The sequence below is a fragment of the Monodon monoceros genome, unplaced genomic scaffold (genome assembly GCF_005190385.1).
Source record: "Monodon monoceros isolate NGI ecotype Baffin Bay Population unplaced genomic scaffold, NGI_Narwhal_1 Super_Scaffold_10, whole genome shotgun sequence".
Classification (NCBI taxonomy): Eukaryota; Metazoa; Chordata; class Mammalia; order Artiodactyla; family Monodontidae; genus Monodon; species Monodon monoceros.
Genome location: NW_021703766.1, coordinates 42,714,809 through 42,731,163, shown reverse-complemented (window position 1 = coordinate 42,731,163; position 16,355 = coordinate 42,714,809). Strand labels below are relative to the sequence as shown.

At 49.2% G+C, this 16,355-nt stretch overlaps 1 protein-coding gene across 1 annotated transcript; it reads right to left on the bottom strand.

The window, feature by feature from the left end:
• Positions 1–6,307: 6,307 nt before the first annotated feature.
• Positions 6,308–14,957, bottom strand: UPK1A (uroplakin 1A). The gene is made up of 7 exons (XM_029201416.1): positions 14,859–14,957; positions 13,146–13,346; positions 10,005–10,079; positions 9,765–9,872; positions 7,874–8,053; positions 6,470–6,553; positions 6,308–6,390 (listed from the first exon to the last, which is right to left on the bottom strand). Exons 1-7 carry the CDS (start codon positions 14,940–14,942, stop codon positions 6,346–6,348), a joined length of 777 nt encoding a protein of 258 aa, XP_029057249.1. The 5' UTR covers positions 14,943–14,957; the 3' UTR covers positions 6,308–6,345.
• Positions 14,958–16,355: the final 1,398 nt, after the last annotated feature.

Sequence of the window (16,355 nt, the reverse complement as noted above, 5' to 3'; positions counted from 1 at the left end):
CAGAATCAGCAGCTAAAAATTAATCATTATTTTAAGTCACTGTGTTTTGGCGTGTTAACAAAATTAACCAGTATACCCTGGGCTAGAGCGGTTTCTAGGCAACAAATATACTTGCTTTGGCTCTGGGTATACATCTTGAAAGCTGAAAAATCCCTTCAGTTTCTAGACCTGTTCCCTCAATTTTCTGAATACATTTTTATGAGATGAATTTTAGTGCCAGGGATCAAATGCCAGGATCTTTTGATCATTTTTTCCAGCAGCCCTAGAAGTGGCTCTTCAAAAAGACCATTTTCTCTGTTTTTCATCTTTGTATTTCCATTTGAAGACCATCTGAAAAGACAGTGAGAAATCAGGATTCTATTTCCTGTTTTCGATAGGTTTCTTACTTGGGTTAAGGGGTGCGTCCCTAGCTGGGTTAATGAAGGTGGCTTAGGAAAGTGTGGAGAAGAACCCCAGCCACCTGCTGGTCACAGCTCCGTTGGAACAACAAGGAAGAACCGGAATCTGGAGAGAACCCCTAACTTCTGCCGTGTCCCTCCAGCGCCCTCTACTCACAAGACCTAACCTTGTGCTAAATGATACATGGAATTTAGAGGCATAGCCATGATATGTTTTTTGAAACCAAGAAATTCACACTAGTACAGGACTATTAACTAAACTCCAGACATTATTTGGATTGCACTAGTTTTTCCACTAATGTCTTGTCTTTTCAGGATCCAATATAGGATATCACATTGCATTTAGCATACATTCAGTTTTTTCTTTGTTTAATTTTTAAATTTTATTTATTTTTTATACAGCAGGTTCTTATTAGTTATCTATTACATATTATAATTACATAATTATAATTACATAATATCTATACATATTAGTGTATATATGTCAATCCCAATCTCCCAATTCATCCCACCATCCCCCCGGCCACTTTCCCCCTTGGTGTCCATACGTTTGTTCTCTACATCTGTGTCTCTATTTCTGCCCTGCAAACCGGTTCAGCTGTACCATTTTTCTAGGTTCCACGTATATGTGTTAATATATGATATTTGTTTTTCTCTTTCTGACTTACTTCACTCTAGCATACATTCAGTTTTGCACGTTGCATTTTTCTCAGTGAACAATCTCTCTTGGAGATGATTTCATATCAGCAAATATAAATGTAGCTCCCTTGAAACTTAGCTGCAGAGTATTCTATGGTATGAGAAAATGAATTGTATAACTAGTTCTCTTCTGATGTGATTCAGGCTGTTTCTCAGTTATTGCTTTTCTGTTACCCTTGTACATGGGTCTTTGCACACTCTCGGGAGTGTATATGCAGGATAGATTCCCAGAGGTGGAATCGGGTGGGTCAAAGGGGTGTGGGTTTTACATTTCAGTGAAGAAGTCAACTTGCTCTCATGGAAGGAGTGTAAGCAACAGTGTATGTAGTCAGAGGTGTGTGCCTGCTTGATTGCTATAATATATATTAGTTTATTCTTTCCATTCTATGATCTCCAGTGGTGAAAGAGAGGTTGGTTCAATGGGACAGGAGGGTGGACTTCCCTGGTGGTCCAGCAGTTAGGACTATGCGCTTCCACTGCAGGGGGCACAGGTTAGACCCCTGCTCGGGGAACGAAGATCCCGCCAGCTGTGCGGCACGGCCAAAATTTAAAAAACTAAAAGGGGGGACAGGAGGGAGAGATAGGCTTGGGGAAGTAGCAAGGAGACAGGCCACAGGGCCCCTCAGTGCCGGGCTGAGCAGCTGGACTTTGTGCTGAGGGCACTGGGGAGCCACGGAGGGTTAGAGGCCGGATCCAGCTCTGGACAGACATGGTCCTATAGAGGTGCAGTAGGAACAGCCATCGAATGGCTGCCTCACTCTTGGGTGGTCCTGGGAGCCTCACTCACCTGGCGCTCAACTCTTTGCTCCTCTCTCACCCACAGGAGTGGGCCTCTGGGTGAAAAGGCCAGGGCAGACAAACCCGTCCTGCCAGCCGAGGCCTGCCTTGGCCAGGCCGCACTGCTGCCATTCCAGCTGAGCAAATATGTGGCCAGATGAAGCCAGAGAAGGGAGTGGCAGATGTGGGACAGAGGCGGAGGCCCCGTACCTGCTGCCCAGAGGCCAGCTTGACTCCAAGACCCCAGCATCTGACAAGGCCTGACCTGTTTTAACGGCTCAGGTAAAGTCTGAAAATGTTTAGCAAGGTAATTCTTTTCTCAGTACACATCTCATGTCCTACAGTGAAGTTTTTATTAATATTTTTTTTTTCTTTAAAAAGATTATCAATCATTACCCGTTCATCCATCCGTCTCTCTATTATTCATCTATTTTATTTATACAGTTACTACCAGAAGTGAAAAATCAAGAGCAGCTTGTTTGTAGTTGTCTGCAGTGGGCGCTGGAGATGGGGTGGGGCAGGTGTCTGGTTTTCCCAGCTCTGGTCTCTCTGAAGTTGCTCAGTGGTGAGCTGCCTTTAAGTTTCCTTTGCCAGTCACTTATTTGGATCTTACTTGAAACAGAAAGGCCTACAGAGGGACACCCACTTCTTCTGCTTCAGGAACTGTCTATCGGAAATTGGATCACATCCCATTCCACCGGGCAAATTTGAGCTCCATTGTTACATTGCAATAGCCAACGTGAGACTGATGGCTAGAGAGGAGTATCTGTCTTCAGGAGGCTGTGGTTGTATGATCAGAACTAGCTCTGAGTAGGAGTGTTAAGAAAAATCAACTGAGTAAATCTGAAGATCTAACTGGTTTCATTCAACAAGTCATGAATTAGGCAGCATCCCGTCTAGTAAGTAGAAAGGAGCTCTCTTAATATTTATTTTTATTGGAGGACAAAAGCAAGAGTCATCATAGAATATTTGGAAAATACCAAAATGCCCAAGGAATGAAATAAAAATCCCCCTCAAGTGTCTCTTCTTCCTTGATAACCAAGGCTAACCTTTGGGAGACTGTGTTTTACAACTTTAACACAAACACACACATACTTGAATTTTTATCAGAAAAGCAATCATACTTGGCATGCCTTTTTGTAATCTTCTTTTTTCACTTAACAGTGAAAAAAGGTATTCTCCCACGACATTAAATATTCTTTTGCAGTGTGACGTTTAAGGAAAAATTCGATTTTAGGCATATCAATCTCCACTAACTCCACAAACGTTCTTGAAGGACCCTCAGGCAAAAAGCATTATATTAACGCTAACATATGCCAAGCCCATGGGTTGAACATCTCTCAGCGAAAGCACCAAGCATTTTCAGGTATGATCTGACTTTTGAAAGCACAGATATGTGAGTCACTTCGATGAGCTGGCTACGGTACATCGAGGCGGTGGAGCCCCAAACCTTTGAAACTGGGGCTCACCAGACACAGTAGCAGCCTTACCCGGCAGTTTATTTCTGCATTTGGTTCTTATGGCACAGAATTTAGAAAATTCCCGATTCATAGTAAAGAGGTCTATGGGTTCCGGAGCTCTTAGAATGTATTGGACCCTAAGCTATGCGGTAGGGACTGCTAGAACCCCATTTTATAGAGGGGCACATGGAGGCTCAGAGTGTGGTGGAGGTGTGGTGAGAACCCAGTACTGCCTCTGCCTTTCTCAGAGAATCTAAGTCACGGGCTGGGTCACTGTGAACTTGCTCCTGAGGGCACACCTGAATTTAAAAGTAGATTGGGATGAAATCCCCCCTTTCCTTGACATGTTTACAACATGGTCAAATATGTGCTCAGGCATGGGGGAGAAGTTTCATTCCAGGGCCTGCAGAAAAGCCTGTTAGGCCAGTTAACCTGGAGGGACTCTTGTGTGTTAAAATATGGTATGTGTAACAACCACACGGCATTAAAAAAAATTCTGGCTTGAAAAGCAAAGCTGTACATTGTTTAGTATCTTAGAAATCCCTTTACTAGTTTTTGTTTTTGAAAAGTAATAGATTATCTTTACGAACATCTTTTTCAAACATTATAAAGATATATATGGTGTGAAAATTCCTCCTCTGGGCCCTCTATCCCATACCATATATATACGTATATAGAATTTTTATAAAAATGAAATCACTTATGCTTATTCTGCTCCTTGCCTTATCTACTTACAACAGAGCATGATGATCGATGACACAGCTATACTCTGGAATACACTGCAACAGTCAAAAAAAATAAAAAGAGGTGAATTCATATATACTGACATGGAAAGATGCCCAAAATATACAGCTAAGTGAAGGAAACAAGTTGCAAAGCAATATTTGAAGTGTGTGTGTATGTGCGTGCTCATATAAGTATATATAGATATGTCGATATAAACTTTTGAAAAGCCAAAAAGGACATTTATCATGTATTAATAGCAGTTATCTACAGATTTGTGGGGGAGTTTACTGGGGAGCGGAACATGGGACACTTCCATTTGTAAATTTTTATAATCTTTTAAGTGGAAGAGTTATCAATGATTTTTAAAAGTATTTTCCCTAATTCTTCTAAAAATTATTTTAAAAACCTTGACCCATTTATTTTAAAAGACAAGACCTACCCTTCATATGTAACTACAGGGATAAAAGTACCGTATGTGGTTTGCAAGTGTTTCTACCTTTATTTCTTGGAGATTTTTTTCATGTTAAAACATTATTTTTTACTACTGTGTGTGGTATTCTAGAGAATAGACATAGCATAGCTAATTTAACCAGTCCCCTACTGATGTTCATTTAGGTTACTGTAATGAACTTTCTAATTCTTTATACCGTTATGACATCTTTTTATATCAGTTCACATAGATCTATCTTCTTTTTAACAGCCACAGAGAATTCCAGTCCAAGGATATAACACCAGTTGTACATCCCACCCCCTGCTGATGGAGGTTAGGTTGTTTCCAATTTTTCACCCTAATAGATTCACCCAATACAGATTTTTTTTAAAGTATATTTTCAAAAGCTGACATCTGAATTCAGCATTTGCAGACCATCTGCAGACCAGTAGAGTAAACGAGGACCCTGAGAGACCTCATTTGATGGGGAAGGAAGACAAACTCTCCTCACAGGGCCTAATTGCTGTAAAGTGGCCAGAGCATGAGCCTGCTTCAGAGAGGACAAAAGAGCAGTGATGAGATCCTGAAAACTGTTTGCTCTCATGCACCCCTTAGAGAAACTTCTGGAAGCTTTAGTCCCTAGTAGGAGGATGTCTGTCGCCTGTACTGGCCCAGCATCCCTGCACTCTGATTTTCCTTTGGTAAACAACCCCCTTTCCTAACACCACCCCCGAATGCATCCTTAGCAGGAATGTTAATCCACAGAGCCTGACCTTCCCCAACCAAAGAGTGGGTCTAGAGCCTAAACCAAGTCAGTGAGATTTAATCCCTAACCTTGGCAAAAGTTATTGGGAAAGAGGCCCTTTCTCGCCGCTCTGTTGCCTAGCTATAAAGATGCAAGTCTGGTGTCGCCAGAGAAATCCTGCCTGAGAATGAAGCAGGCTTCCTGGAGACCTAGACTGAACCCCTGGATCCAGACATGCCTGAAGCTAGCCTTACTGACTCAGTTACACGAGCCAATGCTTTCTATTTTGTGTTTCAGTCAGTGCCAGTTGGGTTTCTGCCACTTCCATTGGAAGAGTCCTGGTTCATTCGCCTCGGCCTCTGAAGAAAACAAATTAACTCATTTAAGCAGTATTTATTGAATATCCATGCTCAGCCCTGTGCCGGGCAACACTGGGGATATTAAAGTAACCATAACAGAACTTGTCCCTCCCCTCATGGCAGTCCCAGTCTACCAGAGCTTAAATAGACAATCACAAACTATTCAGTGATGGTGACGACATCCAGCATGAAGAAGGAGCTCAGGGAGCTACTAGAGAGGCATCCACGAGTGGGGTGGTAAGATCAGGGAAGGGTCCCCCCCCACAGGACAGGACTTCAAGTTGACACTGAAAGATGGGCCAGGAATCAGCCAAGTGAGATGGGGTTAAGGTCTAAGGGTCCGTGCACACATGTCCAGGGGTTTCAGGGCACCCCAACTCCCAGCAGGGCTCAGAAACCTGGTAAAACATCTTTGGAGGGGCCTGGTGGTGCAGTGGTTGAGAGTCCGCCTGCCGATGCAGGGGACACGGGTTCGTGCCCCGGTCCGGGAAGATCCCACATGCTGCGGAGCGGCTGGGCCCGTGAGCCATGGCCGCTGAGCCTGCGCGTCCAGAGCCTGTGCTCCGCAACGGGAGAGGCCACAACAGTGAGAGGCCCGCGTACCGCAAAAAAAAAAAAAAACAAAAAAAAACTTTGGAGTGGAGGGAGGGAAGGGTGGAGGAGGTGGGGAAGGGAGAGGTGGGGTGGCGTCGCAGCTGGAGGGAGCAGGGCCAGGGGAGCTGAGTGTGCACGTGGGCTTCCCTTCTCTTCCTCACAACGTGCTGTAGAAACGCATGGCCATCAGCATCACAGGAAGCTGGAGGGGAGGAGGCAGGTGAGGGGCGCCCCAGCCTCACAGCCGCATCCCACCCAGCCCACAGGCTCCCGCCTCTCACCGTCCACATCAGGATGGCGAACCCAAACCATGAGATGCCCCACGTGTAGCTGTCGATGGCGTGGCCAATGTGTTCGAAGCAGCCCTGGGCAGGGGGAACATGGGGGTCTGAGAAAATGCCCTGGGCGGGAGGCTGGCTGCTGAAAGCAAGAGTCACTGGGCGCCCTTGGGAAAGTCACTTCCTGCCTCGAGCCTTGGTTTTCTTACCTGTGGGACCATGAGGAAGTGGGTTTCTCACCCTGGGGATCACGGCAGTGTCTCCCTCCCAGGGCGGTTTCAGGGAGGCAGGGATGTGATGTTAACCCAGGCCCTGCACGAGCAGGTGCTGCCCCGATGGTGCCTATGACAGTCTGAGGGTGATTTTGTTTTGGGCTGGCTTTCCATGCTGCCCCCAAGTTCCAAGGGTTTGAAATACGCCTTTAGGATCAGTCCAGTTCTGACACCTCCTCATCTGGAGGTAAGGCTGAGTGGGCCCAGAGCCCCACACCTGTCGCCTTCATGTAGACCCCTGCTTGGCCCAACTTGGAAGCAGCCAAAAACAAAGGTTCAGGGTGTGTGCCCTGGAGTCAGGCAGGACGGAGCTGGGGGCCAGCTCTGCCGCTTGTTGGCTATGGGGCCTAGCTATGATTCTGACCCTCTGAGCCTCAGTTTTGCTATCTGTGAAATGGCGATCTTTGACAGCACTGCCCTCCGAAAGCAGTCGTGGTGATTCTGTGAGATGACGCATGTAAGCACTCTGCAGAGAGCCAGGGTTCAAGGAAGGGCTGTCCGACTCTGGTGGCGGTGATGGTCTGCATACAGGCTCCCCTCTCTGTGACACCTGATCTAAGGCATGACGGTGAAGGGCCCCCAGGCAGCGAAGGGGACCGGTTCTCCTCCTCTGGTTTCTCTCTCTGCCTCTGCGCTCCCTTTGCAGGAGTTAAAGCACCTGGTTGGGGCCTGACTGCCTGAAATCACATCCCAACTCCATCCGTCACCAGCGAGGCCCATCATCTGTGGAATGAGGTGATTATAACCTTCACCTCATAAGGCTGTGGTGAGAATTAAATAGGGTAAAAGCTTAAGGCACCTACAAGGAGGCCTGGTGCAAAGTATCAGCTCGATAAATGTTGGTTGTTATTGGCGTTGTGCTGCTGATACCGTTATTGTTGCTCTTATCCCCAGACAACCTGAGAAAAGTTTCGGGCGCCGCCAGGTCTGGATCAGATCAAACCGGAACCGGGGTTCATCCCGCTGACTTGCAGAGGGAGGGAGGGACAGATGGAGAGTTGAGAGAGTAAGAGGGAGGGGAGAGAAGGAGAAAGCCAGATGGGGGGGAGGAGCAGACAGACAGACAGGGAGGGAAAAAGAAGAACCAGAGAGGGCCAGAGAGACCCACAGACACAGCAGGGGGGAGGAGACACACCTTGGTGAACAGGTAGTCCAAGTGGCCCAGGCGGCAGCCTTCTTCACTGAGGGGGATGAAGTTGCCAGTCCGTCGACAGCACAGCGGGGGCCAGGGGAACACCACCTCTGGGGTGGTGGCCCGGAAGGCTGATGTGAAGTTCACCCAATCCATGGGACCTGACGTGCCACAGCACTCTTGCTGGAGAGAGAGGCAGGGGTCAGGAGGACTCTGGCTCAGAGAGGACAGCTGCTCCCCTGAGGTCACACAGCGAGGAAGGATAAGGTTGGCCTGCACTTCCCCACATCCTGGGCCTCCTCGAAGAGGAGCAGCAGTGTCTGTGTGTGAGCAAAGGAGCAGAAGATACTGGTCCCAGCACCCCGAGGCTGATGGGGGATTTGGCTCAAACCCACACTCGTGATTTATTTTAAATTTTTTTGAAAAAAAAATTCATAGGAAAAAAATTTTTTTAATTAGCTGTCAACAAAACCTGAGGTAAATGACACCAAAAGGCAGATTTCTGGCTTCTCCTGACCCCCGTGGGTGTTTGTGACTCTCAAATGATGAAAACATAGGCTCCTTCAAACCTGGGTCTCAGTCCAGGCTAGCTGCATGACGAACCAAATGGGAACCTCAATTTCCCTTGGGTCCTCAATATTCTCCTCTTGTGCTGCCGTATCTTGTTGAGTTTAATTAAGAATGTGGCTTCTGGAAGCCGGCAGCCTGGGTTTGAGTCCTTTTGGTTCTGTGACCTACCAGCTGCGTGACCTCGTACAAACCCTCAGCTTCCTGCCTTGGTTTCCTCACCACTAAAGAGCTGATCTTCTTTATGGACTGGTTGTAAGGATTAAATAAGCTTGAAAGTGCTTTGAATGGCGCTAAACAAAAGATAGCGCTCTTTAATGTTTGTTGTTGTTTTTTTTTTTTTGCAGTACGCGGGCCTCTCACTGTTGTGGCCTCTCCCATTGCAGAGCACAGGCTCCGGACGCGCAGGCTCAGCGGCCATGGCTCACGGGCCCAACCGCTCCGCGGCATGTGGAATCCTCCAGGACTGGGGCATGAACCCGTGTCCCCTGCATCGGCAGGCGGACTCTCAACCACTGCGCCACCAGGGAAGCCCTGTTGTTATTTTTTTAATTGAACAATTCTTTTTTTTTTTTGGCCGCTGCCTCGCCGCTATGCAGATCTTAGTTACCCAGCTAGGGATCAAACCCGTGTCCCCTGTGGTGGAAGCATGGAGTCATAACCACTGGACCACCATCTGTTATTATTATTACTATTGTTACTATTAAGACAGCAGGTGTGGACTTCCCTGGTTGCCCAGTGGTTAAGAATCCGCCTGCCAATGCAGGGGACATGGGTTCGAGCCCTGGTCCGGGAAGATCCCACATGCCGCGGAGCAACTAAGCCTGTGCGCCACAACTACTGAGCCTGGGCTCTAGAGCCCGCGAACCACAACTACTGAGCCTGCGTGCCGCAACTACTGAAGTTCGCGTGCCTAGAGCCCATGGTCCTCAACAAGAGAAGCCCGCGCACCTCAACGAAGAGTAACCCCTGCTCGCCGCAACTAGAAAAAGCCTGCGCACAGCAGCAAAGACCCAACGCAGCCAAAAAAAAAAAAAAAAAAGACAGCATGTGCAATGGTTAAGAGCAGGGGCTCTGGATCTAGGTTTGGATCCCAGGTCTGCCCCTTACCAACCATATGACCCTGGGCAAGTGACTTTCCCTCTTTTGGGCCTGTTTTCATCCCGAAAATGGCAAGGACCAGAGCCTCTCCCTCATAAGAACCACAGGAGTGGATATCATCTACCGGTGGGCATAATGGGAAACCTGATGGGGGCCATAATGGGAGACCTGGTCAGAGCCTCAGCTCTTCCAGCCCTCCCCACCCATCCTGCCTACCCTCGCCCACCTCAATCATGATGCGATCCCAGAGGCGGGTGAGTTCCCGGCCCTGGTCCGAGTCTGCACTGTAGAAGGTGAGCATCTGCTTGGTGATCAGGGATGGGCTGGACACCATCTGCAGTGGGCCGGGAAGAACAGGATCCAGCGGGGCTGGGTGGGGAGAGAGATCGACCTCCACTGCCGGCCCAAGACCCTCACCAAACTCCCCCGGAAGTCGTGCCCCTCCCCTGTCCTCCCCCCGACTCACGTAGTCTCGGTGGTTGTAGGACGTGATGCAGGAGGCGCACTCAAAGATGTAGACGGTGAGCATGAGCACCAGGTACTGCGCAGAGATGGAGGGAGGGTCACAGGGACAGCCCTGGTAGGGCAAAGCCTGTGAAGTCACACCCCTCAAGGGATGGATCCGTGATGGGAATGCAATTTTTTTTTTTTTTTTTTTTTTTGGCCATGCCCCGACCAGGGATGGAACCTAGTCCTGGTGGCAAAAGCACCGAGTCCTCACCACTGGACCACCAGGGAATTCCCAGAAACACAATTTTTTTAAAAGTATAGGACATGGATAAAGAAGATGTGGCACATATATACAATGGAATATTACTCAGCCATAAAAAGGAATGAAACTGAGTTATTTGTAGTGAGGTGGATGGACCTAGAGACTGTCATACAGAGTGAAGTAAGTCAGAAAGAGAAAAACAAATACCGTATGCTAACGCATATATATGGAATCTAAAAAAAAAAAAAGGTCATGAAGAACGTAGGGGCAAGATGGGAATAAAGATGCAGACCTACTAGAGAATGGACTTGAGGACACGGGGAGGGGGAAGGGTAAGCTGGGACAAAGTGAGAGAGTGGCATGGACTTATAAATACTACCAAATGTAAAATAGATAGCTAGTGGGAAGCACCGCATAGCACAGGGAGATCAGCTCGTTGCTTTGTGACCACCTAGAGGGGTGGGATAGGGAGGGTGGGAGGGAGACGCAAGAGGGAGGAGATATGGGGATATATGTATACGTATAGCTGATTCACTTTGTTATAAAGCAGAAACGAACACAACATTGTAAAGCAATTATACTCCAATAAAGATGTTAAAAAAAAAAGTATAGGACAATGTGAATGGAAACATCTACGTGGGGGATATACAGGTGTTCACCGTGCAAGTCTTTACCTTTTCTGTATGTTTGAAATTTTTAAAAATAAAACGTTACAGGACAATGCAATCAACAAAAATATGTAAGGTATTCCCTTAACTCTTAACTGTTGGCTTGGATGCAGTAAAATGAATGCCTACTGTAGAAAAGAAAAAAATAAAGACATTCCTGAGACAACCAGGGACATCTGAACACAGATTGGGTATTGGAAGATAGATAGGAAGGGACTGGGGTGAATTTTGCACGATGTGCCCACAGTATGGTGATTGGGGAAAGCAAAACAAAACAAAAAACCCCAAACCTGAAAAAGCTCTTTAATTGGTGTTCAATGAAAATTATTTTTCTGATCCTCAGCTGTCCCCTCCCCTCACCCTTAAAGCAACAGGGCGTGGGGTGTGAATGTGCCAGCTCCACTGCCCAGACAAGATGATGTGGCCACACATGCCTGGCTGCTTTAAAACCACGTCCTTATCACTCAGAGAAATGTGCACGCCGGTATTTACAGGGAAGTGACTTGGTGTCTGGAATGTGCTTCAAAATACCCCAGGAAAGAAAAATGTGGGCAGGCAGAGGGTAGGGGTAGAGGGGACGATGTGCGGGTGATATTGTGGAAACCAGGTGATAGGTACACAGGGTGCATCGTGCCATTCACTCTAGTCTGTTTGAAATTTCCCATAACAATTGAAAAAAAAATCTGTGTCTTAGTTAATGACAAACTAATAGGAGAGACAGACACAGACCTTTTTTCTTTTATTAGTTGGGTGAACTTTTAGGACTTTGGTTAAATTGTTCTGCCAGAGAACTAGATGCAGGAAAGAAAGAAAAAAAAAGAAGAAAAGGAAAGGAAAAGAGCCTTTCCATGGCTCCACGTTACTCATAGAGAAGCCAAAGTCTTTACCAAGGCTTGCAGGTCCACCTAATAGGCCCACCTCCGCTCTCTCCCCTCTCTCCCCTCAAGGCCAGCAAGCCTCCCCCCGCTGCTGTTTTCCTCCCCTGTCCGTCCTCTCACTCAGTCACTCACTCACCCCCACTTGGCTCCAGCCACACTGAACTCCTGTCCCCTCTGGCTTCAGAGCCTTTGCTCTTGCTGTTCCCTCCACCTGGAATGCTCTTTCTGCAGATACTCATGCGGCTCACTCCCTTACCAATCCCCCGCAACCCCCCACCAGCCCCCGCCCAGGGTCTTCGCTTTCTCTGCCTGCAAGATCTTCCCTTTCCCATCCCCAGCTCCAGCTCTCCCTTGCCTGGTCACTGTCTCCCCCATGAGAGTATCCTCCCCCACAGCAAGGGCTTTTATGGTTTGCTCACAAAATAGCCTAGCGCCTGGCGCAGGGTTTGGCACATGGTTCTTGCTGTATAAACATTTGTGGATTGGATAAGTAGCTGCTCCTGGGAATCCAAAAAGCCCTCAGCTGGGGAAAACCCAGCGTTGGCTCTGTGTCAGTGGGGCCAGGATTGGAATCCCTGGTCTCCCTATCACCTGGGCTGTGGGCCTCTTTGAACCTCAGTTTCCTCATCTGGTAAATGGGCAGAGAAGCACTAACTTCAGACGGATTCTGGGAGGATTGAAGGAGCTCATTTTCTAAACTGCTTAGCCTAGTGTCAGAACGTGAGCGGTACTTGGGGAGTGTGGGTTATTGCTGTGGGCAGAGGTTAGGAGCCTAGGCTCAAGCACTGAAGTGCTCAGGTTTAAATCCTGGCGCTGTCACTCACTTGCTGTGCCACCCTGGATAAGTAGATTCACTCCTCTGAGCCTCAGTCTCAACTCTGTCAAATGGGCCATGAAGATGATAATGATGAAGGTGATGATGGTACTTCATGGCGGGTTGTGAGGAGCAAATGAACTAATCTATGTAAAGCATGTAGAATGCAGTGAGCGCTCATTAAATGGTTGCTGTGCTATTATTATTGTCATTGTTATCAACAGAGCTCCCGAGCACAGACCCTGGAGACCAACCAGCTGAGGTTCAAATCCCAGTCCTGTTACTTAAGAGCCATCCTCCCAGGCAGAGCTGCCTTCCCTGCCTCCCCTGTGCCCCAGTTTTCTTTGCAAAATGGGGGTAACAGCTGAGCCTAGGTTGTTAGGTTATGGGCAGATTAAATGACCTGATTGCCACGAGGCCCAAGTGTGGTGCCATGCGGAACACACACTAGTAGCTGCGGTGTGGTTGTTATTACAACTCTGTGAGGATGACTTTTGTGCCCAGCCGTCCCCATCCCTTCCTCCTGGGGCCTCACCGTGAGCATCATGGACCGGTGGCGGCAGAGCACTGCGCCCACACCAAAGCTGGCCACCACGAAGAAGGAGAAGCCGCAGAAGATGGCGATCCAGGCACCGGCGAAGACGTCATCCTTGCCCGAGACGCCCATCAGTGGGTACACGCGGTACTGGTCGGCAGTCACCCATACCGTTTCAGCAAACAGGGCCAGACCTGACAGCTGGACAGGGCAGCCGGTTAGCAAGGCCTGCACGGGGGCAGCAGCCCCGGCTCCATGAGTCTCCGTGAGAAGGGCCTTCCCCATTCTGAGCCTCTACTGCCCTCTTGGTAAAGTGGACACATAGTAAGAGTGGCAAAGATGTCACCTTCCATGAGCAGGGATGAAGGTGGGCAGGAGGCCATGAGGGAAGGGAGGACCCAGCCAGATCTCCACCCCCACCCACACCCCAGCTGCCAGTGGCTTCAAGGATACAAAGAGACGCTACATGCAAAGCCTGGCGCTCATGACTGGTACCGAGGAGATGCTAGGTTAGCCCGCCTCCCCTGAAGAGTGTTGCTATTCCCTGAGGAGGGGAGTCTGGCCTTGGCCAGAACTATTACAAAAGCATCAACCCTTTGATCCAGCAATTCCACTTGCAGGAGTCAATCCTCCAGATACACCTGCCCAGGCAGGAAAATCACACACCCACAAGGTTATTCCCCACAGCACCGTGGCTAAAGGAGCCAGGATGCCACACAATGGAGGGCTGGGTGGTTGTGGAAAAGGACAGGGAGGCTGTCTGAGGACTCATGTGGACAGAGAATGTGCACAGGAGGAAATGGGAGGCACGGAGCAGGGTGTGGAATGAGCTACGTTTGGGGCAAGAAAGGGGAGAAAATAGGTATATAGGCTCCTATTTGCTTGTATTTGCTTAAAGAAATATTGGAGAAAATAAAAATCTGGTTACCTGTTGGGATGGGGAACAAGGAGAGAGGAAGACTGCTCAGTGGATACCTTTGCCAACAATCAAACTAACTCTCACAGAGTATTTACTGTGCGCGTTGGTCCTTGAAACTGCTTTCTGTATGATAATCATCGTAGTTACCAGCTCTCCTGCACTACTGCTGTTATGGCCAACACAGATAGCAACCACGTGTGCCAAATTCTGGCCTAAGCACAAATCCAATAACTCATTTTATCCTCTCAGCATTCCTATTTTATCTCCATCTTACAGATGAGGACACTGAGGCCCAGAGAGGTTACATCACTGGCCCCAAGTCCCACAATAGGAAGTGACAGAGCTGAGATTTGAACCCAGGCTGTCTGGCTCCAGAGCCATGTACAGGTACCACGTAATTAAAAGACACTGTTATTATACATTACTATTGGAGTCCTGTGCACCAGTCAGGCACCTTATGTCCATAATCATGTTAATGATGATAGCTGGCGCTGGTCAAGCACTTTTTTTGAGCTGAGGGCCATACATGGATTAATCCACACAACAATGCCCACAGTGTGGACATAATTTATAAATGGGGAAACAGGCACAGAGAAGTAAAGTCGCTTACTCAAGTTCACACAGCTGGGGAGAGGCAGAGCTGGGATTCGAATCGGGGCTGTTCTGACTTGAGAGCCAGGCGACACTGGCCATTAGGTGAGTCCTGAGCCCTCAGCTGTCCCACTCCCAGGCTCAGGACCGCCCCCCTCCTCTTCACCTGCCCACTGGGCTCCCAGCCCCAGGGAATGTCTCACCAGAATAATGATGTTTCCCACGACCAGCAGACCCACCACAACTGGGGACCCCTTCTCTGTTGTTGCTGCTGCCGCAGAAGCCATAGTCTTGCCTGGGACACACGAGCCGGGATGAGGCCAGGCAGGGGCCGGGAGAGGACCCACTACCCCATTCCACACCCCAGCTGCCAGGGGCTGCTGCCAGCTCTCTGATGGGCCCAAGCTAGTACCAAGTGTGCCCAGCTTCCCACAACCCCAGCAGTGGGCCATTTTACAGAGGAGGAGGGAGTTCCCTGGTTGGTCCAGTGGTTAGGACTCCGCGCTCCCACTGCAGGGGACATGGGTTCAATCCCTGGATGGGGAACCAAGGTCCCGCAAGCTGAGTGGCTTGGCCAAATAAAAAAGAAGAAACGAAGCCTTGGGTGGGGCAGTCACTGGCCAGAGCTCAGGGCTGCCCCCCACCCCTAGCCTCAGAACTCCCCAGCTCCCCCTGCCCATCCAGACCCCCAGAGCCCCGTCCTCACCTTCTCTGCCTGAAGCCTCTCTGGCCAGGCCCTCCCACAGTGGCTCCCTATATATGCCCAGGCCCGTCCTTGGGCCAGTTTCCTGGAAGCGGGGAGGGTGTCTGGAGGAGGGGACAAGAGGTCAAGCCTCAGTGTGGGAGAACAGTTTTATGAGACCCCTCCCCCAAGTGATTTACAGACCTGAAATTCCAGATTGTGCTAATATCTGGCCACATGAGCAGGGTGAACTGCAGTGGCCTCTGGTTCCCAATCTGTCATGGTGGTGGAGGGGGGCGGGGTGGAGAGGGCGAGTGCACCACCTGATGTCTCTCCTCAGGACTAGGGCCTTCCTGGGAGGAGGGAGAGATCCAAGTCAAACCCACACGTGAGGGGACTTTCCTGGTGGCACAGTGGTTAACAATACACCTGCCAAGGCAGGGCACACGAGTTCGAGCCCTGGTCCAGGAAGATCCCACATGCCGTGGAGCAACTAAGCCCGTGCGTCACAACTACTGAGCCCGCACTCTAGAGCCCGCAAGCCACAACTACTGAAGCCCATGCGCCTAGAGCCCATGCTCCGCAACAAGAGAAACCACCGCCATGAGAAGCCGGTGCATCGCAAGGAAGAGTAGCCCCCCCCCCACCACCGCCAGAACTAGAAGAAAGGAAGCCCGGGAGCAAAACAGCCACAAATAAATAAATAAATAAATGAATAATTAAAAAAACACCCAACAAACAAAAAACCCACACGCGTGTCCGCAATCCTAGAATTGCATTCTCTACGGGTGGCTCCACCTCTCTAAGGCTGGGAGCCCAAGGGGAGGTCTAGGCAGGGACCCCGGCTGGCAAGGGCAGCTGGATGAGGCAGGGAGGTGGGAGGAGATGAGGCAAGTGGGAGGGATGCTCGGGATGCTGGTGCTCGGTCTCTGCGCTGAGGGGGAGGATGGAAGGAGATGCGTGTGTGACGGGATTTTGAGATGAGTGTTCAACGAGCAAGCTGGGAGGAGTGTGCAAG